General features: G+C 40.5%; 1 protein-coding gene across 2 annotated transcripts in view; it reads right to left on the reverse strand.

Annotated features, from left to right (window-relative positions):
• The window catches only part of ATXN7 (ataxin 7), a 92,624-nt gene that overhangs the window by 62,233 nt on the left and 2,575 nt on the right, over nt 1-27,816 (reverse strand). The window contains exons 2-3 of one of the 2 annotated variants that reach the window (XM_083491516.1): nt 15,199-15,291; nt 3-299 (exon numbers count right to left, since the gene is read on the reverse strand). In XM_083491516.1, the coding sequence (XP_083347642.1) occupies nt 3-288 (286 nt within the window). In that variant the 5' untranslated portion in view covers nt 289-299; nt 15,199-15,291. Of the gene's footprint in view, nt 1-2; nt 300-956; nt 1,107-15,198; nt 15,292-27,816 lie in introns of those variants that run through there. The other variant, XM_083491517.1, reaches the window with a different exon arrangement.

Here is a 27,816-nt window from a genome sequence, read left to right on the forward strand (position 1 = left end):
ACCGTCGTTCCCGTGAAGTTTAGCAGCATCGACCCAATGGCTCCAGGGCTGCCCCAGCATCGCCTCCGGGCTGGGAAAGGACTTGCGCTCCCCGACCGTCGCCATTGCCGCGCTGGTGGCTGGGGTCGTGCTCGCGGCAGCAGTGCTGGCGGGGCCGGGGCCGATCTCGCCTCCGCCTCCTCCTCCTCCGCCGCCGCCTCCGTGCCGGGGCCGCCGCTGCTGCCTGCTGGCCGCCGCCGCCGCTCTGCGTTGCTCCCCTCTGACGTCAGCCACGGCCCGCGCCGACATTCTTTCCGCTGCTACAATGTAACGAGAAAAGTCATCAGGCTCTTTAAGGTGGCGCCGCCGCTTAAGGAAGCTCCCGCAGAATTCCCCTCTTGCCAGGCGGAACCGGGGCTGCCGCTACGGGCGCAAGGCTGGCAGGGGCAGAAGCGGCACCAGCAAGAGGCCTCGCGCCGCCTTTGTTTCCAGTTTCCCATTAACCCGCCGCTGCAGGTTCATAATCATCGGCCCGGGGAAGCGAACCAGTGGGCTTTTCTTTCCCCCGCTGCAGCTATTATGGAAAAGGCGAGGAAGCGCGACGACCTGCACGATCGCCGTCATCGGGGATCCCGAGGCGACAGCCGGGATCGTGAGGCGCTTCCCTCCAGCAGCCCAGTGCGAGACCCGCAGGGCGCCGGTTCCGAGGGCGCCATGGAAGCGGCCTAAAGCTGGACCGCGCGGCCCCGCGAACTCCAGAAACTTCAGCGAAAGGAAGTCGGTTAATTTTAGGAGTCTCGCAAAGCTCCGCGCATATTATCCCAGTCGGGCCCCCGCCCCGCCGCTTCCCCCTTAAGCAGAGGCAGGCTCTTAAAGGCACAGGGGCCCTTTCCCACACAGCCAGGAAGCCCGGGAGGCAGCTCGCCCCCTACTCGCCGTCCCCGACTGAGTCTCGTTTCCACAAACGCGTAACCCACCAAATCTCCTCTCATGACACACACTGCTCAACCCCGTACTCTTCTTTTTAGGCGCTCCCGGGAGCCCGTCCCCTCTCGAGGCTACCTTAACGCCAGACGCCTCCCTCTGGCCTCCCTCCCACCTTAAAAGTTTTCAACGTCAAGCACAGGGACGGAGGCTGAGTAGGAAACAAGCAGGAAACTAACCCCATCTATGTAACTCATCTCCCGCCCCCAGCGCTGCCGCGGACACCTTCCTCTCGCAAATGTCATCCGCCGATCTTGCCTTAAAAGGTCTCATTTAATATTTAAATCGCTCCGCTCCGGAGCACCAATGGGATGCGGCGCACGGCGACTTCCTCGTCGAAAGAGGCGCCGCGCACTCCCAGAGCGGGGCTTTATTATCTGTCAAAAGCATGAATGAAGACCGAGATTGCCAATTCCCCCCCACCCTCCTCGCCTTTACACCCCATCCACCTCCTCCAATGCTAGGGAGTTAAAGAAAAGAAGCGCCAGCAAAAGGGGGGGGGGGAAATCTCTCTCTTAAAATAATAGGTTAACCGCTTTAAAAGATGATCAGGAAGAAATATTATTCAGACCCCTGCTTAACCCTTTCATTGTCCTCAGAGGAACTGTGCTTGCAACTTCGCAATTTTGTACTGTTCTCGATCTCAAAGTGAAATCTAGTGATATTAATCCTTACGTCAAGTATTCAAGAGGTTTTACTTCTTCCAGTGAGGACAAGAATGGTTTTACAAGCAACCGTCTTCTTTATAAGAGGTTATCATTACACAGCTTTTGGAATGTATATTGATTTTTTTGCAGCATCTGCACAAATTTCCTTAGAATATTTTATTTTAGCATACTTCGGCGGATCACAAAACACTTTGGTATAAAAGAACTCAAGGCACATAAATACAGTATGTACTCAGTCATTCAAAAATGTAATTAATAAATACATAGATACTGAGAGTATACTCAGCAGACTGAGCACCTATTTGAAAATAAAGCTGGGCCACCCACAAATAAGTTAGGGGTTTCTAAATTATTAGGGGACTCCCTAGCCACGCAGAGGTGAAAAAGTATATACTAAAAATAACCCAACTCCTAATGTAGATCTAGTGGTCTCCAAGAGCTATAGCTTGGTGAGTTCAGTTCAAGAAGAGTGTTCTCTTGGGGGGTGAGAGGGAATTGGCTTAAAAGCTTATCACCTCCTAGAGGTTTGCTGTCTGAAGTACTGAACAGAAGCATTTGATGTGGGTCAGGATATATTGCAACATCTAACTGCAGGTCCCACTTACATTTTAGAAAATAGTAGGCATTTTTTTAAAAAAAATAGGTCTATCCTGAGAGTGCTAAAAACCACACATCATGAACCAATAAGATATTCATATGTAAAATGCAGGTGCTGAAATGCTCTTCTTAGTAACAAGATTGCTCACACCAAGCAATATGCGCTGCTTATTCAACATGCTCTGCATTTCAAAACCATATTCATGCCTTATACACCCAAATCACGAACAAACTCTGTGATAATATATTGTCATAAGCATTATATACCCTTTGCAATTATCAATATACACTTCTACTGTGTATTTGTGAAAGTGAAATTGATTTCTGATTTCTATAGAATTTACGTCCATGTAAGTACATAGCCATGGAGATTGATCTTACACAGGTTTCCTTAGAAGTCATTCAGTGGGGCAACTAGGGCCTACTCAGAGTAGATATGTTGAAATTGATGACAACGACTCATTAAGATGTATTAATTTCAATGAGTCTACTCTGAGTAGCTGGATACAACTCATACAGCCAAATCCTGTATTTACTGGAAAACTCGTAATCTCTGTGTTCAATGGGGCTTACTGTCAAACAAAAAATACAGAGGAATGCACCTTACTGGCACAAAAATACAAATTATTTTTTCTATATTATCTCCTGCAAAAAAGATATGAAAGGCTGTATGTCAGCTCTTTGTACCAGTAGTGTTTTATTTACACTTGGGAGCGGGAGAATGTCTCCTTGGCAAGACAGGAAAGATATTCATTGCCAATTTTTCTACTGGCATCTGATAGGCTTTTCTTATTACACACCCCAAATGGTCTTAAGAGACAGTTGGCAGAATACTGTGCTTACTGAAGAATCATTGACTATTAATTATATGAAACAAAGTTTATCTGGTAAATAATGCTAGATTATCTCAAAGAGAAACCGTCATGTAGATTTTTCTATTTTCAAGAATAATATAGCAATACAGCTAACTGACTATATAGTTATTAGTTATCCCGAGGATAAATGTACCTGAATCTACACTAAAGTTTTATGAAATATGAACACTATGACAGTTTGCCAAATAGATGGCTCAATAGCATGGAGAATGTCCATGCCACAGCCACATGTTACAGGAGCATCAACTGAATGGAGCAATAGCAAAAATGCTCCACACATTGAAGTTGCTGTGTGGAGTAGTCACCGTGTGGAATAATCACTGTGCAGAGGCTATTTCAAGCAGCGATGACTATAAAGAATATGTAATGAAACAGATGAGGCACCTACAGAGGCTTTGATCACCACCTGTAAAAAAAAAAACTGCTGTCGAAGAAGAACCATACACCATTCTAAGTATACAGTATTTTCATTAATACCATAGGCTCATAAGCTTTTAAATGTTTGGGTTTAAGTTACAACTTTTTTGCTAGCTTACGATTTAATTAAGTTGCTGGAAGCCCAGTAATCCCATACATACAGTATCTGTTCAGTCAGTGTACGTTGCTAATGTATGGGATGATGAGGTGTCTCAAGTTCAACAAACACTGAATTTCAAGGTCCCCAAGCAAATTCTAAAGCAGTGGTGGTTAACCTGTGGCTCTCTGGATGTTATGCTGAACTACAACTCTCATCAACCCTGACCATTGGCTATGTTTGCTGAAGCTGATGGGAACAGTAGTTCAGCATAACCTCTCGATGGCCACAGGTTAGCCCCCCTCCCCCCCGTTCTAAAGTGTTCCAGGTCCCTATTAACACTCAGCCACTGGACAAAGGCTGTCTAGCACCATTTTGACAGTACAATCAAACCTCGGTTGTCGAACATAATCCATTCCGGAAGCCCGTTCAGCTTTTGAAATATTCAACAACCAAATTGCAGCTTCCAATTGGCTGCAGGAACTTCCTGCACTCAAGTGTAAGCTGCGTCAGGTGTTCGGCTTCCGAAAAATGTTTGAAAACTGGAGGCGTTTACTTCCAGGTTTTCGTTGTTTGGGAACCAAATCATTTGAAAACGGAACTGTTCGAGAGCTGAGGTTTGACTGTACAGCAGATCAGCTAATGCAGTCAAGAGAACCAGGGCAGATGGGGTGGTTAAGAGAATGATGGAGAAAGTGCAATTTTCAATGTTAAGCAAGTGTACTGACACTTATGTAGGCAAAATAGTGCCATCCACAAACAAGTGAGAGGTTATCATTATAGGCCTGTAACAACTTGAAGGTTTGCTAAAAGTACAAATATTGAGCAAGGAGGGGGAACCGCAAAAACAATCCAATGAGCACTGAATGCTGAGTGTTGGGAGGCAGGAAATGAAAGAGCCCACTTAACTTCTCTCCCCATTATGAACCAACCCGGACTCTGCAATTATCATCTGAGATCCTTCTTCGTGTCCCTCCCCCACTAGAAGCCCAGGGGATGGGAACACAAGGACGGGCCTTTTCTGTGGTGGGTCCCCATTTGTGAAATGCTCTCCCCAGGGAAACTTGCCTGGCATCTTCATTATACACCTTCGGGTGCTGGGCGAAAATGTTTCTCTTCAACAAGGTGTTTGGCTGATTAACTGTCTAGGGCTTTTAAAAATGTGTTTGTGGGAAGCTGGTTATTGGTTTCTTTTTGTTTTATTATGTATTTTGTATTGTTATTTTGTATTTTTCTGTTGTGAACTGCCCTGGGACCTTTAGATGAAGGGCATATACAAATTTAAGAAACAACAACATATTATGAAAACATTTTCTATGCAAGTAAGGAACATATTCCCCAATGCTGATGTTCATCTTGTTGCTTAGGTGAATACTGGTTGTTATACACATCCCTTGGATTTGGTCTGCTTTTGGTCATAAATAAGAAAATGTGCATAACATACTAAATAAACTGTCTTTTTCTACAGCTCCACCCCCAAATAAAATACTAGGTTGGATTTAAATTGCTTTTAATTTTGTATTTTAAATTGCTGTGCTGTAACCCACCTTGAGACCTCAAGGAGAAGAGCAGGTTATAAATGAACAACAACAACACTCTGCACACCTTTGGACCACACAGACTTTCATTTCTTGTCAAAATTGAATAAAATATAATACTGAGTTGAAGGCAAGTAACGTTCTCAGATACCTGTACATAGGAATTGCACAAATGCAATTGGCCAGCCTATTTCTGGCAACCTTTGCCCCAAATGTCCAGTACAAGATGAGAGAACCCTTCACTTCTCCAAAGGCAGAGAACTTGCGGGGGGCTGGGGGGGGGGCGGAGGCAATGTCTTTTGCTTTATCAGAGATGGGGAAACCAGAAGTTTTGTTCCACTTTTCACCAGGCTTTTGCAACACTAAGAAACAGCAAGCACCCACATCACTGCTTCAAAGTGTTTACAAACCCTGGGGAAAAACCAATCCAGGCCCTCACTCAAATCCAGAAGACATGTGAGAGAATCAGTGGAAATCAGAATACCAAGGGCAGCCATCATTTTGGATCCTTAGGTAGAAAGCAAGTCCTTCCAGAATCTCATTTGTTTCTTAATGTGAACTGTAAAAGTGTAAGTAGACCATTTTGAGTCCCTGAGTAGGCTATAAATTTTAGATAAAATGCAATCAATCAAGAGGATGGGAGGGCTCAAGACAGCTACTACACCTCCTACTTTCAGAACTGTGGCTGTAATAAACATATTTCACCTGTAAAGAATGACAAGCACTCGCATATTTTTGAACTTCCAGATGAGGGTTATTTGCTGTGTCAAGGTATAGCAGGACAGACTTTCAGAATCTGCCAATCAGTCACAGGCTCCTTCATGAGGAAATGACGCCTCAAGACTTAATTGTTAGAGCATAGCTATCTGCTCTTCTTTATCACAACTAATCAAAGTCATTAGAAAGGGCTTGTCCTCCTGAAAATGCCTGTGGAAATCCAGCTGAGCAATTACTGCTCATATAAGTGCTCTGTGAAAATCAGATTTGAGAAACTAACAACTTGTACATGTAATGCTGATAGAAATGTAACTAGGCATTTTTGGTAGAATAAGGAAGTCAGAGTACCGGTACTTCCATACTTGGGCTCATGCTAAACGAAGTTGTTGGGTTGTTTTTTTGTGGTTTTTTTGGTCAATTAATGCTTAAGTAGAATTTTCAAGCCCCGTTCTGTCATAACACCATTCTTTGTTGTGAAAACGAGGCGTAAGCACAAGAGAAAAGAAAGCAAACATCAAAATAGACAGATGTGGCAAGTGTAACATAATGATTGCATTAGTTACTACAACATGAAATGAAACTAGCTTGTGCTGCATCATACCAAATCAACAGCTTTCTTTGTTTTTTAAAAAGGGAAAATTTGTATCCTGGTTTTCTAGGCGCATGCTAACTCAAGGAAGAGGTACAATAAAAACAAACAGCAATAGAATTAGGAGAGTAGGGCTGCAATCCTACACCCATTTATCTAGAAGTAAATCCTATTGAACTCAGAAAGGCTTACTTCTTAGTAGGCATTTGCAGGATTGCACTGTGAATCAGTTGAGGCCCTAGGTAAAAATAAAAGTCCAGTGGAATAATACTATTTTCAGAGTCCACTTGAGGCCCATTTAATCACTATTATTTGACTCTGCAACTGAAATATATAAGGAAAGGGGCCTAAAGATGCTGATTCTGAACTGATACCCCTGCCCGCTGCAATACTTCTCAGTTATTGCTCTATGGCTCACGTAACTTCATTACTAGTAAAGCTGGGGTGTGGGTGGTGCGTGTGTTTGTGTGGGAGAGGGAGAGGGAGAGAGAGAGAGTGCATGCTTAATTTTGTTGTCCACTTCTGGCAGCTATTTTGCATGTTAAGATGTCACCTAAGGCTGGCTGGTGATATACTATTCTACTACTGAAACATTCTTTCAACATGCCATCAGTATTCCAGTAGAAAGAGAAGAGGGGCAGCAGAAAGATCAATTCATCACTTCAATGGACAAGATTGCGGACTGTCAAGTCAAACTAGGAATAATAAAGTCAGTTCAAAAACTGATTTTTCTTTTTTTTTTTGTGGGGTTGCAAGTGGGGAGCCAATTTCACATGTTATATAGTGCAAGAAAAAGAAGTTAATGAAAGAGAGAATGGTTCTCTCTTAAATCAATCAAATTTTATTTTAAAAAGTTAGTTCTCCGATATAGTTTGGGGGAGTACTAAAACAAATGGTAGAAAAATAAAGATTATAAATACACAGACAGCACCTGAGAAACCCTCTTGTCAGATATGGAATTTGACATGCCTGCGTAGGGAAGCAAAGAACCGGTCAGGGAGGGGGTGTGCAACATTCAGCAACTTGAAGAAAAAGCAATGTATGGAAACAGGCCTGCCTGAGGAGAAGGGAAGGAGAACCAAAAGCATAACAGTACAGTGGTACCTCGGGTTAAGTACTTAATTCGTTCCGGAGGTCGTTCATAACCTGAAACTGTTCTTAACCTGAAGCACCACTTTAGCTAATGGGGCCTCCTGCTGCCGCCGCGCCGCCGGAGCATGATTTCTGTTCTCATTCTGAAGCAAAGTTCTTAACCCGAGGTAATAATTCTGGGTTAGCAGAGTCTGTAACCTGAAGCGTATGTAACCCGAGGTACCACTGTATAAAAGGTAAAGGGACCCCTGACCATTAGGTCCAGTCGTGACTGACTCTGGGGTTGCGGCGCTCATCTCGCTTTAATGGCTGAGGGAGCCGGTGTACAGCTTCCGGGTCATGTGGCCAGCATGTCTAGCCAACCAGAGCAGCGCACGGAAACGCCGTTTACCTTCCCGCCAGAGTGGTACCTATTTATCTACTTGCACTTTGACGTGCTTTAGAACTGCTAGGTGGGCAGGAGCTGGGACTGAACAACGGGAGCTCACCACGTCGCAGGGATTCGAACCGCCGACCTTCTGATCGGCAAGTCCTAGGCTCTGTGGTTTAACCCACAGCACCACCAGGCCTTCCCAATATCCTTTAAGCTTACAGAGCAGGTGTGAGGAAACTGTGACCCTTCCAAATGTTGTTGGGCTACAGCTTTTGTCATATTTCATCACTAGCCATGAAGACTGAGGCTGATGGGAGCCGAGGTCCAACAACATTTGGAGGGCCACAGGTTCTTCATCCCCATTATAGTGATATCTGGCTATACACATGCTATCAATTCCTTTTTGTTTTGTTGAGAAGCTTCCCCAAAATGAAGGTGATTAAATTAGAAACCCAACGGAAGGAAGCACACCAACTTCTTGAATCAAATATGTCTGTCAGGAGTCCAAGTTTCTGTTTCAAAGAAAAATCTGAGAGAAGCTCCAGGAAGAAGGATCAACAGGAAGGCCTAGAGCTTTCAGTTCACTGGTTTTCATGACTCATTTACAAACTACTCTTTGCTCACTGTCATGACAATAGTGCAAAGTACATGAGTACAAATATTGGCTTCCTATTGTGGGATACGGCTCCCGGTTAACAAATCCTGATACAAGCTACTGTACAAAAGTATTTGGGGAGCAGAAATGTTCACACAAATGTATCTCTTAAACTAAGTGTAGGACTACAGAAATGCATTCTACATGACTATGCTTGAAAATTCAAGATTCAAATGAGTATTTGGGGATGTATTTCACAAGCATTCCAAAGTTGGTACTGTATTTCCACCATCTCTTTGTGGTATGAAATCATATAACGATTAAATTCACCTTTCACAACATGTTAAGCCAAAAGAATGATGTGTAAAAGTAGCTGATGTAGTTCTATTTCTAAATCTAGGCAGGTATGTGAGCATATCTGCAGTATCAGTGCAGTACCTATATTCCAGTGCAGTACCTACATTCAAGACAACCTAGGAAATCCATTGAACTCATAACTAAAAGGTTGGGACAAACGTTTAAATAAATAGAAAATAATAAAAAACCTATTTCCTTCCCCATGTCCCACAACAATCTCTTAAACATTCTTGGTAAGTAATTCTGCTACTATAGAACTCTTTCTTACGTGAGGGCCTGAGTATCTTCCATAAAGATTTGTTTGATCTCATCTAAATTGGCTTATAAGGGGTACATTTAAGCTAACACTGGGGAGAAAGGGATACTTAATTTTTTGGGTGGGGCTATCAGCTCTACCACTGTGTTATATTTTTAAGGCAATAATCTACTAAAGCTGCCACAGGTGGGGAAATAGCCAGGGAGCCTGTGAAGTTCTATCTATCACAGCAGACAGAGAGCTCTAAAGAAGAATCTTAAGAAGTCAGGTTACTTGGATTTTGTTAAAATATTATGATCCACCTGAGGATTTGGGACAGTGTGGGATAAAAATCCAAAATTTAACTTCCAGAATAAAATAAAAGCATCCAAAATAAAAAGTGAAATCCCAGCTCCCTGGCCAGGAACAGTGGGATTGGAGCAGATTAGGAAATTGGGCACTGCATTTGAAGCTCTGTCCACTTGTGGGGGCCAGAGCAGAAGACAGTGGTTTTTTATTTTATTTTGCTGCACCAACTCCAAGGTGGCACAGTTAAGGGATCCATACCAGGTCCCTTGAAGAGGAATTGAGTTGCTTAGGATCCAATGGATCCCAGGCACGGGGTGTCCTGCCCCCAGGCACCCTGTTTTAGGGCCCTACACCAGCAACTGGTATGCCATCTGCTATGGTTTCTGCAGCTGTTACTATATCCCACCTGTTCTAGCAGCAACTATCAGGGGGTTAGGATTAGTGATTCAAATTTGCATCAGAAAAGTTTTGGATACCCTAGAGAGTGATCTAATTTGGCAAGTTTATTTTACCTGTATTTAGCAAACCAAGGTATAAAAGTGAGCCATGTTAATTTTTTGTCCCAGTTCACAACAAGTATTTGACCCAAAATACTGGAAGTATAAAACTGAAGCACACCTAATGTGATTTAAATGTTATTTTATGTAGATTTTTAATGGGAATACTGTAAAAGCAAAAGTGAAGACCACTGCTTGTACTTCATTCATGTAGTTTAAATTTCAAGGACGGAAAAACCAGACACTGAAAGCTGTTAATACACTAATACATTTCGTGATCCAAAAAAGCTGACTCACATACTTGTTAGGATAATCAATTGAAAAACATTAATTACAACTTTGAAACCATCAAACCTCTCTAATATTTTATTTGTAGTTATCATCCATTAATTGCTACTAATAAACCTATGAAATAAAATAAAAAAATCTGCAGGGGGAAATTCTGTGGGAGAAAATTTTATGGCCCGCATCACTGGTTAGGATTGCTATTTAAAACATTTTACCTGCCTAATAAAACTACTGAAAATAGTTTTGGGGATTTTAAATTATTGAGCTAGAAAGCAGAATACACATAGGAAGCTCTGCCCAACTTTATAATGAATTGTAGGTACAAAGTTGTATTGGCGTTAAAGTGACAAGGTCATTATAAAGGCCAATCATTATCTTAAAATGCTTTCTATGCAATGCATTTGGAAGCAAGGCTGCCCTCATCTGCAAAATCCCCTTCCTCCAAAAATATACTGGAGCCAATTAAATCATCTCTTCCAATAAAATATTTTATTTGAACTAGGCCTGAGTGGTAGGAATTAAGCTGATATATAGATGAAGTTTTAGTATTAAGTTGTCAATTTTGTTTTATCTGGTTGGCTTTGCCATAAGATTTTAACATACTGTTATCTGCCCTAATTTTCTGGAATGAGGTTTATTACAAATCTAAAACAAGAACAAGAATAACGAGTTCAGTGGGTAGCCTTTGGTGAGTCACTCTTTCTAAAGAATCTGCTCTTATCTACAAGACTGAAACAGAAGTGATATACCTGCCAAAACAGAGCTTGGAAAAACTCATTCTAAATACCAACACTGCCAAAACTCTCCTAAATATAATACCCATAATTCTTTTCCTTCCTTAAGGGTGAAAGTTAAAATTCTTACAATTACTACAAGCTACAATAGCTATAGGGACGCAGGTGGCGCTGTGGGCTTGCCGATCAGAAGGTTGATGGTTCAAATCCCCGCGATGGGGTAAGCTCCCATTGCTCGGTCCCTACTCCTGCCAACCTAGCAGTTTGAAAGCACATCAAAGTGCAAGTAGATAAATAGGTACCACTCTGGCGGGAAGGTAAACGGTGTTTCCGTGTGCTGCTCTGGTTCGCCAGAAGCAGCTTAGTCATGCTGCCACATGACACAGAAACTGTCTGTGGACAAACGCCGGCTCCCTTGGCCTATAGAGCGAGATGAGCACCGCAACCCCAGAGTCGCCCGCCACTGGACCTTTTTACAATAGCTATATGATGGCCATCCTGTTTCATTACTGATATTTTATTTCTATCTTATGAATCAGTGCTGGGGAACCTGTGGGTCTGGGATTTCATTTGGAATTTCAAATCTCATGCAGAGCAGAGAAGAGAAGAGCAGAGCAGAAGCTGCTTAAATGATAGCAACTGAATAGTTTAGCACCTAGATAATATAAAACAAGAAAGCCTAACCCTTTGGCTCTCCAGATTCTGCTGGATAGCCTGCATGGCAACTGGTCAGGCATAATGTGAGGTGGATGTCCAACAACATCTGAAGAATTACAAGTTAGCAACTCTTAATCTAAAATACTAACCCCTTCATCAAGCAGCCAGTGTAAAGAGGCTGGCAGCTGCATTTAAAGCTGAGGTGAGTCAGACCAAAAATCCCCCACAAAAGCCTGGTACTAGATATATTAATATTCTATAATGAATGAGATTTCAACAATGCCATTACATTTTCCCCCACAGCTATAAATTTTGTAAGACACAATTGGTTTCTGGCTTGTACTCACTAGCTATAGTTTAAACAAAACACAGTTCGCTTAGTTTAAATGTCACAGGCAACTGTGGTTAGTTTAAAAGCAGAAGTAAAAGCTTTTGATATCTTCCTTTGGTGCATGATGGAAAAGGAGTAAGAAAGGGGGACAGGAGTGTGGGAGCCTGTGCCTTGGGAAGGCTCATTTATATAGTTAGAAACCTGTTTCTGTAGTTAGAAACTGGTTTCTTGTTATTGCTGAACAGAGTCATTAAGTGAACATGATTATATTGCCACTTCGTACAATTTCTCTACAAAACTTTGTACATGTATCTCCACACAGAAAACATGGAATGTTCAACTGAGGCTGGTATTTATATGCTCCTACTTTTAAAGGAGCACATAAATCGTATATGCTCATCTTATAAAACTGCTCCTCATCCAACAATTCCAAAGTAGCTTTTTAGCTGAGCTTCATGAAAATACATATTGTAAAGGGGTGGGGGGTAGGTTGTACTGTGACTAGCATTCTGTAATATTATCTTTGTCATTTAAATGTGTTCTGCTTCTTTCAGCTACATAAAGCAACCCCTTTAAGGCTTTTGGTAGAACAGTCTATTTTTAAAAGCACGTAAAGCTGGTTATCACAACAAAATTAACACAACTAAAATAGGCTTAGCTCTATACATCAAGACTCCAGTATTAGAAGTGTTGAATTCCATTTTATACAACTATCAAGCAAAGGCAATAATATATAAATCAACAGAACTGAAAATATTCTAGAAAACTAAGAGAATTTTTTTTAAAAGGAACTGTAATGTGATATTGTCACAAGGAAAGCTTCGTATTACAATAAAATATTATGTTCTCCAATGTTACCCTTTAGTGGAGGAAACATACTCTATCACCCGCGGAAAGACATATTCCCTCCCTTGCTAATTAAACAAAGTGCTGATTTTGTTTAAATTTATGTAATATAACTCCCAGTGGTCAATGTGTAGGACATGATCCAGGTACAAATCTCTGCACATCTTCGGTCATTGTCTTTTAGTGTCACTGTCCCACTTGTAAAATGAAAATACAAGACATACGATGCATAAAAGAAGAACATAATCACTTATAGGAAGTTGTTTAAAAATACGAACAAATTTACATCCATGGGCTGCAAAATTAAGGTGCTCATACTCCAGCCCCATGCACCCAACAGAACTATGGGCCATTTCCCAGCTCCCACTAACAACATCATAGCAGAGAGAAGTCCAACCTAGGTGCAATCACAAGCCAAAGAATGATCAGCTGCAGGGAACTTATTTCCCCACTTCCTACCAGAAAGGACACTCTGTCCAACTGTCAGTTTTGCTTAGGAACCATATTGTGGGCCCATTCTTCAGTCAGGGCTGCTGGTATATTTGTACAGTATCTCTGTGTGGTGTGTGTGTTGTACTGTATAATTACACTATTGTAAGTCACATTGAGAATCATTTAACTGAAAGGCAAGGTATAATTTTCAAAATAAATAGATATTTGTGGTTCAGATGAACAACATATACAGCTCATTGTGGTATACAGTACTATGTTTTATTTTATTTTGGAGATGTAACTTGTGGTAAGTGCTTGCCTAGCCAATCATTTCTAATAAGTGATGGCAATGGTTTCCCTCTTAGGCTTAACTCACACTAGCGGTGATCCTGCAAATTTAGGAGATAAGTTACAGCTCAGTTTTTCTTACAGGATGTCACAGTTTCAGTTCCTGGTGTCTCGAGGGTCAAGTGATATGAACAACCTCTCCCTGGGATCCTTGACAGTCACAAGCAGTGAGAACAAACAATCCTGGGATAGGTGGGCAAACAACCTGACCTTCTATAAGCAAGCTTTCTATATTAGAAACATAATGAGGGAGAAGGTGGAGAAGCCATTCACTACTTAAAGAAAAAAAAGGAGGGAGAAGCTATGACAAACATAAGTTGTTCCCCTGTGTTACAGAGAAACCTCAATTGCTATGGAGGTGTTAGCTGGGGGAAGTAATGCATTTAACCAGCAACATAAAATTGTAAAGCAAATGTTAGGATCCCAGAAACAGAGTTGCATCTGTATTACTTGCAACCAAAGGGTTATGGTGCTGTTCTTATTTCTTTAAACACACATGCGTACATAAAAATTCTGAAAACACCAGCTGAACATGCCCAGTGCTTCTGTGAGAACCCAAATACGATATAACAGAAATGTGATCCTTTTGTTCCTATATGCACAAGGGTGGTTAGAAGGCTGACCATGGTATACCAGTGGACCACTGGATCACTTTCACAGAATGCTGGCTGGTTGCAGGTTTGCTGGAGATCTTGCAAACCATGCTAGAGAAGGAAGTCTTGATCTGATTTACGGGACTGTTAAAAGATCAAGTACAGTATATACTCTTGCTTTGCTAATCTAAAATAATAATAATAATAATAATAATAATAATAATAATAATAATAATAATAATGATGATGATGATGTTGGGGAAGCACAGAGGTCCTAGCATTCTTTTTAAAAAAACAAAACAAAACAAAAAACTGTAGACCAATCAAGATTGAAATCAGTTTATCTTCACTGTAACTTGGGGAACCTTGGTTTAAATGTTATTTGCTAGCACAGTCTTTCTCCCACAATTTACAAAATCCTGTTCTTTGTTTTTCTTTGAACAGTATATATGTATCGCACCCCTTAAAAAACTAGAAAGGGGAGAACAGGTTTTCCCCCTACACCAATACTCTCTATCGCTTTTGAGACTTGTAGCACAACAGAGTGGGTGAAGTTGGTGTCATTGGTCACAACATACCGTATTTTTCGCTCTATAAGACGCACCAGACCACAAGACGCATGTAGTTTTTGGAGGAGGAAAACAAGAAAAAATATATTCAGAATCTCAGAAGCCAGAACAGCAAGAGGGATCGCTGTGCAGCGAAAGCAGCGATCCCTCTTGCTGTTCTGGCTTCTGTGATAGCTGCGCAGCCTGCATTCGCTCCATAAGACACACACACATTTCCCCTTACTTTTTAGGAGGGAAAAAGTGAGTCTTATAGAGCAAAAAATACGGTATTATGTACAATCATAAAACCCCTCTGTCACAAAAACAATTATTTAACACCTAGCAGCTCTTAATATTACTGTGGCATTCCTAACAACTTTTGTGTCTGCCTTTTTCAAATTCTTGCTGCCCTTTGTGTCTCAGCATCTCTTGCATCTGTAGTACCCAGACATAATAGTTGAGGAACATACTTATATATATATAGGTTAGTAGGTCACAGTACCTTAAAAGTCTGGTAAAATTCAGGGTTGGGATATCAATTGATCATCATCTGCCTGGACTGTGGAAGTTTCCTCTTTCTTATATTTGATTAAATCTGCAATGAAACACATGGTAACAATCACTATTACAGTAATAAGATTTTGCCATCTTATCTTGCAGAAGCGAAAAACATTTAATTGAAATTACCCTGATCATTCTCTTCTATGCAGGCCACTTAATACTACTATTAATATTGTCTCAAGCTTATTTGAATAGAATTGCTTGAAGCTAAACTCTCATTACTGTAGTTTCTGAATTTGAATAATAGAATGAAGTCTTAAATGCAAATGGTTTAGATTTAAAGAATTTTTTGTAAGAACTAAACTAAGAAAATCTAAGGTAAAGCTAACAGACAAAGGGGAAAGCTCTCTTAGTCCTGAGATTACAAGAAAAGAAAAATCATGCCCAGATTGCTACAAACTTCAGCTGCTATCCAAACCTCAATTGCCTGGGAATCAATCCCATTGAACTCAATAGGACTTACTTCTGAGTAGACCTGGTTAGGATTGCCCTGTTAAGCAATTCTTTTTCTTTGTGGAGAACTTTACTGTAGATGTATGTATGAAAGCACACTTTCTAGGAATGCTGTAATTTATGCTGACAGAATGTCAGCAAACTCCCAGAAGTATCCCAAAATATAAACAATACTGAAATCTTTAATTCATAAGGCACAACATTTGACTGTCAACTGCTGACTTTCAGTATCTTTAATGCAACTATCCAAATGTCCTCTTAATGAACAACCTGTAGAACCAACTCTTTCGCAATAAAGTATGTTCAAAGCATTCGCACTAGTGTTTGACTTCTCTATTTGATGTTTCTTTCTCTGTGTAATTACAGCACACAAGACATTCAAAGTTCTTATTTCTGCCCCAACAGTCAATCACAGGCTATTGTCAATAGCAGATTCAACTCCATCTGCAGTAATTTTCCTTTTAACTTCTGGATAATCTTCAAAAGTAGACAGAATTGTTAATGAGATAATAAGATGTATTCACACAAAGTAATTCTGCTTTTTATGTAACTCAGGTAGCTGTTTTTATTTAAACACCGAAGCGGCAAAAATGTATATGCTGATGTTGTAACGTTCTCTCACTAAAATACTTCCATCGTTTACTTATTTTCAAATAACTGAAGGCTGGGTTAGATAAATTATATTAATATACAGTGAGGATATATTATATGTAAAGATCTCTCTTCATATTATGCCCAACTTTGTATGCAAAGAAAGAAGTATAAAAGTTTGAATTGTTATGATATATTTTCTGTTAATCTTGATTTCCTTCTGGTCGAAAATTATTATAATTAATAATTTTGAAAGATTTCACAGAAAAGATGGGTAAGTCAGTCAGTAAGAACACATTCTAATGCTTTCCCCATAAAATGCCCAAGATTATTTACAAACTACTGACAAAAACATAAATTAACCAAAATGTAAAACACATTATTCTGCATCTGAGGGAAGGAGCACATGGATATTAAAAAATGCCAAAGCTATTGTTAAACCTCCATGTGCCAGAAAGCTCATTTTTCAACAGTTATGGCTACCATAAACAGGATGTTCAAATGAGTTCCCTAATGTTTCACTACTGTAAATGACTGTAAGTTCATCTGTACAGTTTTAATTTACTATCCAAAGACAGAAAAGGAAAATCTGACTAATAATTTATGTGCCACACTACTAACCTTAAAGAGGAGATTTGTTCATTTACAGGTACAACGCACATCGCTATTCTCAATGTAAACAAAAGACAGCGGCATGCACCCCAGGCTAAGGATGTCAGCATTTTTCAAACACCTTTCTGACTGTTCCATTTTATGGTGATGCAATCTGACCTACATTTTCAGTGGCCAAAGAGAGACGGAGATACAAAGGGAGGTGGAGATGGCAAGCTGAAGGGGGGGGGGTAGCGAGTGAGAGATTGAGATTCTTTACCCACCAATCCACTAACTGGGGTTTTAATTGGCAGTACAAAGGGTCTAAAAAAGCAGCTGCAGAGATAAAAACTATTTCAACGGTAACTATACTGTGCTTAGAATACAAAAACTAAAGGAGGTAGGAAGCAGAGAGTAAGCATTGGATTTTTGATCAAGTGACAAAATTTAGCATCCTCATTAAGCAGAGTGGAATGCTATCCTAGAAGGAATGCTGAAATATAGATGGCAGAGACAAGCGGCATTACAGTATTTTCAACCAGAGCATTCATCAGAAGTGATATCTAGCCTATTTTGAAACATACTAGCATTAATAAATCATTATTATTATTTATTGAATTTATATACCGCCCTATACCCAGAGGTCTCAGGGTGGTTAACAGAATAAAATCAAAATATAAAACCACAAAATACATAATCAAAATAAAAACAATAACCCCCCCCCTCAAACCCCACATTTTAAAAGGGCATAGGGCATAAATCAAATCAACCAAAGGCTTGGTTAAAAAGGAATGTTTTTGCCTGACGCCTAAAGGTGTATAACGAAGGCGCCAGGCAAACTTCCCAGGGGAGAGCATTCCAGGGACAGGGAGCCACCCTCCGGACCTCTCAAGGAGGAGGCACACAAAGAAGGGCCTCAGAAGATGATCTCAGGGTCCAGGTAGGTTCATATGGAAAGGTTCATATGGTCCTGAACCATTTAAGGCTTTATAGGTCAAAAGCAGCACTTTGAATTGGGCCCGGAAACTAATTGGTAGCCACTGCAGCCAGACCAGGATTGGTTTATGGGCTAATAGCCGTAAATAAATAAATAAATAAATAAAGACCAGGATTGGTGCTATACGTTCAAACCATCTTGCTCCGGTGAGCAACCCAGCTGCAGAATTCTGCACTAGCTGAAGTTTCCAAACTGTCTTCAGAGGCAGCCCTACATATAACACATTGCAGTAATCTAACCTTGAAGTGACTAGAACATAGACAACAGTAGTTAGGCTATTCCTGTCCAGATAGGGGTGTAGCTGGGTCATCAGCTGAAGCTGATGGAAGGCACTGCGGGCCACCGAGGCCACCTGAGCCTCGAACGACAGCAGAGGATCTAGGAGTACCCCCAGGCTACAAACCTGCTCCTTCAGAGGAAGTGTAACCCCATCAAGAGAAGGTGATCTCCCACCCATCCGGTCTAGGGAACTACCCACCCAGTGGCGTAGCATGGGTTGTCAGCACCTGGGGCAAGGCAAGTAATTTGCGCCCCCTAACCCGTGGATTTGCGCCCCCTAACCCGTGGATTTGCGCCCCCTAACCCTAACCCCCAGATGTTGCGCCTGGCCCCCCCTGCAACCCCACGATACGCCACTGCACCCACCAACAGTGCCTCAGTCTTATCTGGATTGAGATTCAGTTTGTTGGCTCTCATTCAGTCCATTACAGAGGCAAGACATTGGTCCAGCAGTTCCACTGCCTCACCTGCAGGTGTAAAGGAGAAACAGAGCTGAGTGTCATCAGCATACTGCTGACAACATATTCCAAACATCCAGAAAACCCCACCCAGCCGTTTCATGTAGATGTTAAACAATGTAGGGGATAGGACTGAGCCCTGCAAAATGCCACAATGAAAGTTCCATGGAGCTGAAAAGCATTCCCCAAGCAACACCCTCTGGGAATGACCATCCAAGTAGGACTGGAACCACCGCAAAGCGGTGCCACCCACCCCTAGTTCGGACAGTCACTCCAGAAGGATGCCATGGTCGATGGTATCGAAAGCTAAATGCTATAATTACATTAGTAATACCCTTCAACATTCTTCATGAAAATAGGGACGTTCTATTGCTTTTAATGCAGAATGGAGACCTCTTAGTTTCATGAAAATATTGTTTTCTGTACTACACAGGTATATGCACATGCACACATACACCCCTACATAAAGCCTTTACAGTGGTACTTCGGGTTAAGTACTTAATTCGTTCTGGAGGTCCGTTCTTAACTTGAAACTGTTCTTAACCTGCAGCACTGCTTTAGCTAATGGGGCCTCCTGCTGCTGCCGCCATGCCGCCGGAGCACAATTTCTGTTCTCATCCTGAAGCAAAGTTCTTAACCCGAGGTACTATTTCTGGGTCAGCAGAGTCTGTAACCTGAAGCGTATGTAACCTGAAGCGTATGTAACCCGAGGTACCACTGTATACTGATGTTCCATCAATAATGATGTTCCATTGTCGTCCAGGAATTGCTCCAATAGAACTGAAGAAGTTTATTTCAGCTATTTATTATATGCTTGGACTTCAACTGCACCAGCTGTAACAAAACATTTCTCTCCCATATTGGTTCCTACACTCACAACAAGCACTGCAACCTTCCAACAGTTTGACTTTACCCCCAAAGGCACACTCCTCCATTGTCTCCCATGCCAGCAACAGAATCACACACATGCAAACTTTGAACATAACAGTAGTACAACTGAGCTTGTGGGAGAGGGAATAAAAACAAACTACTTCAAAATATTTTTTGCTGTTGTGATATGCAAACCACTCATTCTGTAGTAGCCAGGAAATAATTTCATTTGCCTGGATAGAAGCAGTTCCTTCTGCACATGGGAGTACCACTACTTTCACATGGCAAACAGGCAATGGCTATTAAATTACTTAAGAGTGAAGCTCCACATACACAAAGTGATTTCTACGGCATATTTCCATTGTTGGCAAAAGCCTTCTCAACTAACACACAACAAAACGGAAACCTGCTGCGGAGGGTAGGCAGGGCAGCAAGGAGTGAGAAAAAGAGGCTTCTCCTCTCCTCCCACATTGCTTTGGTTTCTGGGGAGAAAAGAAGAAAGCCTTCTCCTGTACTCTGTACCATAGCTGCCTGCTGAAGGAGAAATTTGAACTACAGTAATAGTGCATGCAACAGAACTATGTGTACTTCAAGTTTGGTTTAAAAAAAAAAAATTATGCCAAGCTCAAACTGAATTGTCCACTATATAAAATGACAAAATATCAAAACATATCTGCCTCATATATTTGCTTATTTGCAATAATTTACTTGTCTTCTCCTATTCACCGAGTGGGGCAGAGAGATAAGCATAATTGCAAAGCACCCTGTAAAACAGAAATGCAAAAACTATCTGCAGTATTTCCACACCAGTTTCAACTAATATTTATTTTTCATTTAAAATATTTATATACTATTCTTCAGCAAAGTTTCCAGGACTGTTTACAGAAATGTTGGTGGCAGGTGAACTCCCTAGGGAAGGAATTCCCTAGGCAGGCCTACACATTAGCAAGGCTCTCTCCGTGGTTGCCATTCACCTTATAAATACAATTGCAGCATTTGACATAAGCTTCCTTCTTCTTGCCTCCTCCTCTATTATATGAGCTGACTCATAACACTGTAGTTCAGAGACTGAGCTGTAATAAATTAAGAAGTCCCCAATTCGAATCTCAACTTATCCATGAACTGTCCAAACTATTATCTTGGCCTGCCATGCACAATATGGGGATAACAGTACAGTGGTGCCTCGCAAGACAAAAAACTCGCTAGACGAAAGGGTTTTTTGTTTTTTGAGCTGCTTCGCAAGATGATTTTCCCTATGGGCTTGCTTCGCAAGACGGAAACGTCTTGCAAGTTTGTTTCCTTTTTCTTAACACCGTTAATACAGTTGCGACTTGACTTCAAGGAGCAACTCATAGAACGCGGTGTGGTAGCCTTTTTTGAGGTTTTTAAAGACTTTGGTGATTTTTGAAGCTTTTCCAAAACTTTCCCGACACTGTGCTTCGCAAGACGAAAAAAATCGCAAGGCGACAAAACTCGCGGGACGAATTAATTTTGTCTTGTGAGGCACCACTGTACTGGTTTGATTTGAAGGAATTACAAATAAATAAATAAATAAAAATTTAAAGGGCTATGAACAGGCCAATACAGTATCGGCACTAGGTATCCTTGGGCACCTACTGCAACCCCATCGGGGCTCGCTCAACATTAGCTGATGTTTTGAGAGTTAACTTTATTGTGTACTGTTATATTCTAATAGATAATTGAATATTACTTTATTTGATATTATTTGTTCCATTTTAAAGTTATGTTTTATTATGACTTCCTGTATCGGATCAGATTATTATAAGGTGTGTGTTCTTTGTTGTATATTTTGTTGCTGTAAACCGCCTTGTGCATAGTAATATAAAAAGGCAGTATACAAATTAAAAGTGAAATGAAATGACATGAAACATATTGCTTACAAGCTTGTTCCTTGAAACACATTTATTCCCATATACATTTTGTTCTTTTAAATGCATGGCATTTCTCAAAAACCAGACAAACCTTGCAAGTGGCTTCAATTTTAGAGAGCAACAAAAAACTATAAGAGGATGGGATATTTACAGATTAGGTATGAGAAACGGAACCGCTTAGTATCAACTTCTACAAATCTTTTTTGGGGAGGGCAGATTAACTGTCCTCCACTACTCTTGCTCACCCCACCATAGCAACAGGTAAAAAAATTGCCTCTACCACATACCTGCCATATTGGATGTATGTGTAATATAGTATTTTATATAATACAACAAACATAAAGGATGTTGATTTCCCTGTAAATAAACTTTTGATTCTGTGACATTAAGAATCCTGCAAAAGAAAGAGAAACTGAAAGAGTCTGTATTTTCAAGACACTGCATGGTTTCATAAACAAAGGAGTTATTTGAATATCCTTCCTCTTTCAAACAATGATTAACTTTGGCAGTTTCCCTTCCCAGACTTTTAAACTGAAACTCTGACAATCCTTACAAAACATTATAAACTTGCTGAAAAAGTCACTTCACCTATCTATATATGTCAGCATTTAAAAAATAGCCTTTGATTAATATTATAATGAAATACTGAAATATTGTTTTGAGTACAAACGTAAAAGGAATTTGCCCTGTAAACGCCACTGGAAATCTATACAGCTGAGATATACACACTCCTGCTAACATCACTGGTGATGCTGGATGAGGAAGAGGGAGGGGCATTAATTACAGCGGAAGACAAAACACTTGTAAAGCATGAGGGAAAACTGAGTAAGAAAACTTGAATGTGTTGCCTTCAAATTAAATGGGTGGGGAAAATAAAGGGGAAATCTGTTATTTTTTTCACTATGAAAACCTAACAGAAAAGTTTCTAGTCATTGGAATATGTACTAGCCAAAATAAATATCAAACAGAAGTCTCACTTATCGACAGCAGAATCCTATACATTCCTACTCAGAAGTAAGCTGAACCACATTTAACAGGACTTACAAGTAAGTGTGCATGGGGGATTGCAGCCTGATTTATGTGATAAATCTGCATTTTCTGATATTTATAAGCACACATAAAACCAATGACTCTAATGGCACTTGGTTGATACAGTTACTATGAAATCAAGACAGCAACTTATTTGTAAACCTCTTGGCCTAAGCTACCACACAAGGTTGTTGTGGGCTTTAAATGAGAAGGTGGAGAACCATGTTCATCACCACCTTGGAGAAAAAGGTGAGATATCATGCAATAAAAATATATATATGGTGTCAAAAGAATCTTATTATTTGAATACTGTTCTATGGTTAAAAAAATGACTTTGTGTCATGTACTTTTGGTTATGGGTGGTGGGGAGCAGGAATGGAAATCTATTTCATGAAGCCATTCAGCCATCTTTAGGGCTGAACCTAAAATAAGATCTCCTGTAACACAGGGGACAACTAACAGCACTCCTCCAGATGATCTCAGTGGTCTTTCAGGTATCCTGGACCCAAGTGGTCTTTAAAGTATCCTAGACCCAAGTTGTTCAGGGCACTGTATGTCAACACAAGAACTTTGAACTAGGCCTGAAAACATATTAGCAACCGGTGCAGATGCTTCAACAGAGGTGTGACATCCTGTCAAATCATCTGTTCGCACCAGCAGTATAACATCTGCTTTCTGCACCAGCTGGAGCTTCTGGATTAGGCTCAAGGACAGCCCCACAAAGAGCACATTGTAGTAATCCAGTCCTGAGGTTACCAATGTATGGACTGCAGTGGCCAAGTTATGCTGCTCCAGATATGGCGAAAGTTGGCAAACCGGAGTAAGCTAGTAAAAAGGCCCTCCTCGCCATAGAGGTCACTGGGCCTCCAGTGACAAAGATATATCCAAGAGTACCCCCAAGCTGCGTACCTGCTCCTCTAAAGGGAGTGCAACAAGCTCCAGAACAGGCAACTGGCCAGTCTTCCAAAGATGGGAACCACCTACCAACAGAAACTCCACCTTCCCAGAATTGAAATTTAGTTGACTGGCCCTCATCCAGTCCAACACCGCATGCAGACACTTGTACAGAGCTTGCACAGCCTCTCCTTATTCGGATGTCATGGAGAAGCTGAGCTTATGTTTAGTCTATCCATAAAGAAAGACAATGATTAAACTGAATATTCCTCTTATCTAGAAGAGTGAAACTTTCCTCACGAGAGTATAATATGATGAGACACTAAACAAGCGTGTGTCATTCTAGGACAGTCAGTTCCTCAGGATGAGACCCAAACCTAATTTCTGAAACACACTTGACAGTGGCGATATTGCAGCATGACACACCTTGTTATGCTCTAAGAGAACAATAAAAGAGCGCTTCATAAATAGCACTAAAATAATTACAGGGTTTACCTTATTATTTTTTTAAAAAAATGTTAAAGCAGGCACAGAAGATCCTAATTGCTGTAGGTACAATTCATGAAGGATTGATGCTGTGCGAGAGCTCCTCTGATTTCACAAGGCTTGCATGAAGCAACTGAGAATGTACAACTGTAATTCTCACCACGGCAACAATTGAAACTAAAATTCTCATTGTTACAGCCTATTAATTTAAGTAAACTTTTAGCTCTTGTGGTTGGGGACCAAAATGAGACCACAATATTTATGTGAAACATTTCTTAGGCATCATATGACCAAAGCAGAGGCTCCTGCAACCTCTCAGCATGTACTCTAGGCTAACCTGCCAGTGAAGAACCTAGTTATCAAACTAAAAATACAGAAAGAGACTCTATGTGGTAGAGCAGCTATCCTTTGAACTTTCTTCCTCTGCAGTCACCTGACAGTTGTCTCAAGATCAACCATCCAGTATTGTGACTAAGATCCCATGTATAATCAACCCTGCTTTCCCTGCAAGGTAAATATTTGGGTCCCACTTAATGGCAACAGACAAGGGAGGGAGAAGCAGAATCAGTTGAACATACTTAATGGAGGCCTGATAAGGGACTACAGATAAAAAGAGGAAACTTGCCAAGCAAAACACATCATTTTCAAACAAATTATCCGAGGCTGAATACAGGCAGTGGCAAATTCCATTTCAAGTAAAGGTTGCCCCTGAGACATAAAACAGTTAGGGGGAAACCTAGCAGCATGATGAAGCTTCTCCTACTAGCTATTGCAATTCAATATGTCCATCTTCAGGATGAGGATCTGTGTTCTTCCTGTCTAACTTACAAATGAGCGTTCTGAAAAGTATGAACAGTTGCTCAGGAAGAACAACATTTAACAAGTTAACAAAGCAATCTGAAGCATGTCTGCTCAGAAACACCTATGAGTTCAAGGAGTTTTATTCTCAGGTTAAGTATATATAGAAGTGCAGCTTACTACCAAGGAATCTTTAAACAGAAAAATTACAGGGACAGATGACAGACTGAATATTTCTATGTGGGGTTTTCTATTAGGATACAACATTCTAGTTGAGGTTATCATTTTGCTTTTGCTTAGTTATTTTCCTTCTACATCTATTATTTCAATCTCTGCTTCTCTAGTTACAAGGATATCAGGGAACAAGGCTGGGGAAGAACTCCATCTATGACTCTGGGGTGTCAGTACTAGCTTGAGTGTGTTGTACAGGTACATGAATCAATGGTGTGACTCAGATTAACGCAACTTCATTATGTACACAGGGGCTAAACTTCCAAAGTGATAACTAGAATTTAAGCCTGCTCAGAAGTCACACACAAAGATTGGGAAGGCCTACCACAACTAATATGTTGGGAATAATGTAGTTACTATGCACTGAAATATGTGATGTTCTTACATCTCATATTCCTGGAACTAAAAACGGTTTCCATGGTTTAAACTGGGGTGATCCCTGGCTCAAAATGAACACTTTATAACAACCTGACTATCATTAGCAGTTCATCTCTAATTACCTCATTTGAGGTGATATGATCGTGTCCTATCAGAGAGAGGGTCTTTTAGGCAGTGACATCTCACTGCTGGAATTCTGCCCCCTTATTTACTCTCTTGGCATCAAATCAGATTTATATTAGATGACAAGTAAAAACTTTTGGTTGATGATGTTTCCCCAGGCTTTTAAGGGTTTTGAGATTGGTTTTGGCTCCTGTTCAGTATTTGCCACTGTTAACAATGTTTTAATGATACTATTCTTATTTGCTATTATATTATTCTATTTTGTTGGGATTTCAAAGGCAGTTATTACAAAAAGCAGTGGGTGGGTGGGTGTTATAAATAAAAATCAACCAACTCATATTGTAATGGGGACATATTAAAAAAATGATTACAGAACTGAAATCCAAAATACATACATGTATGTGGTTAGGCAGGCAAGAAAAATAAGTATCACTGTTAATCATTTGTTAATCACTTACAAGGAAGAAGGATAAATGTTTGTGGACTTTCCCAGCTTAAAGACTGTTCATTACTTGCCACAGGCAACTAGCGATTTACATCAAGTATTGGCAGATAATACACCAGAAATATGATTACTCACTTAGGGGCTGTCCCCTTCTCCAAATGTGGCCCCATTTATACTGCATCTCTGTGATTAACACTGGCTAAGAATGGCACTGAAAGTAGGCAGAATTCATAGTTAAGACTAAGGAACTCCTTGATTGCTTTGCAATTATATCTCCCCCTCTACATTTGTATTTTTCCTGCAATCATTTACGCAGAATATGCATTTCTTTTAGTGCTTCTGTTAGGGCTTCCCACTTTTTTCTGGGCTGCTGCAGAAAAACAAAACAAAATTCAAAAGCATGGAAATGCACCTCACCTGTGGAATTTTTTGCCTATTATACAACAACATTGTCATGGGTAGAGCGGAAGGCTGACAATCTAAGCCAGTACCATCCTGAATCACATAACGCTCAACCTGTCTAATTCAAACATTGAAAGAACTAGAGGCAGTATCTGCTATCCAAAATATATTAAGTAGCCCACATCATGCCGATATTGCACTACACAATTGGAGTGTTCAAGGTACACCACACCAGAGGTGTCTATAAGGGCAAAGAATGAGCTTAATAAAACCAATGCAGCTCACTTAAGCAAATCAGTTGTTCCACATCATCACAGGAAGAAGAAAATATTCAGTGTTACCAGCTAAGAGTCAATACAATCCTTAAGTCTCTTGCAACAAAAAACAACACAGATATACTCTTCCGGAAATTGTTACAATCAGGATGGCTAGGCTTCCAGAAAAGATAAGGTTGCATTTTGCCCTGCTCCCAGTTTGTAGTCAAAATGAAATGGCAATTCCTGTATCAAGAAGGAGTTGAACAAGATAACCTAAAAGGTCCCCTCCAACCCTATGATTCTAATCTGTATTAGCAAGCATAAATATTGAATCAGATGGTGTTTGATAAGAAGTAAATGTGTAGATGGGGACTTTGGGTCTTAACCCTGAAAGTTTAATGCACAGCAGCCCTAACTGAAGTAAACAGGACTCTCTGAAGTAAATTACCGGTACTTAAGGGTCTCTGCAGTAATCAATAGGAATATTGCCACTTCAGACTGGATTTCAGTGCTGACTCACAAAATATGCATTGTTTAGCTACACCAAAGCAACGTGTTTGTAATATAATCTATCCTTCCATGTTTTCATATTGTCACCTCTCAAAAGGATAGCATATACGAAACGACAGATTATTTTGGGGGGTTAGGATACAATTTCCCTCTGAACAATTTGCTAAAAGCTGAAACCCTAAAATATAACCCCAATACTACTGAGCTCTCTTTGTCCTAATGAGACCTGCAAATTAAGAAGCAGTTTTACATTTGCAGCTTAGAACATACTTGTGATGGCTAGTAAAATTTCAGTGAGCACAAGGGCATATAAGATTGACCAAACCACTGGACTAATCTTGTAAAACATTTCCTGTTTCTACCAGAGGTTATCTTCAAATTCAAAATGAATCCCTAAGCCAGTTCACATTCAAAGCAGGACAAATTAGAAACTATTGCACCTTCATGTTCTTCAGATCATTGTTCAGAACGTTGTAAATCATTTATTGATACTGTCAAAATAAAATAAAGGCCCTGCAAAGGAAAACAAATATTCTGACTATGTGAGAAATGGATTAATGCATTTTACAATGTAAGGAAGAAACTGAGAAATAGAATTACTGAAAAAGAAGATGAAACATGCTGGCCAGACATTCAAACATTTGAGACATGTTTTGCCTGAAAAAATAAATAGATCCCATATGGTACAGCTCATGATCTCTGCAATATCAAAGCCTGTGGTTCTATGGGCCTACAGCTTTCACTAACATCACTGCAGTTTTCAGGGTCTGTCCTCCTACAGACTACAGCACCCTACAGTGCTTCTGTAGCTTCACTACTCCTTTAATTTCTTTTTTCTTTCCATACATTACCATAACTTACTCTCTCTCCCCCAC

This window comes from Podarcis liolepis (assembly GCF_965112155.1).
Source record: "Podarcis liolepis genome assembly, chromosome: 2".
Classification (NCBI taxonomy): Eukaryota; Metazoa; Chordata; class Lepidosauria; order Squamata; family Lacertidae; genus Podarcis; species Podarcis liolepis.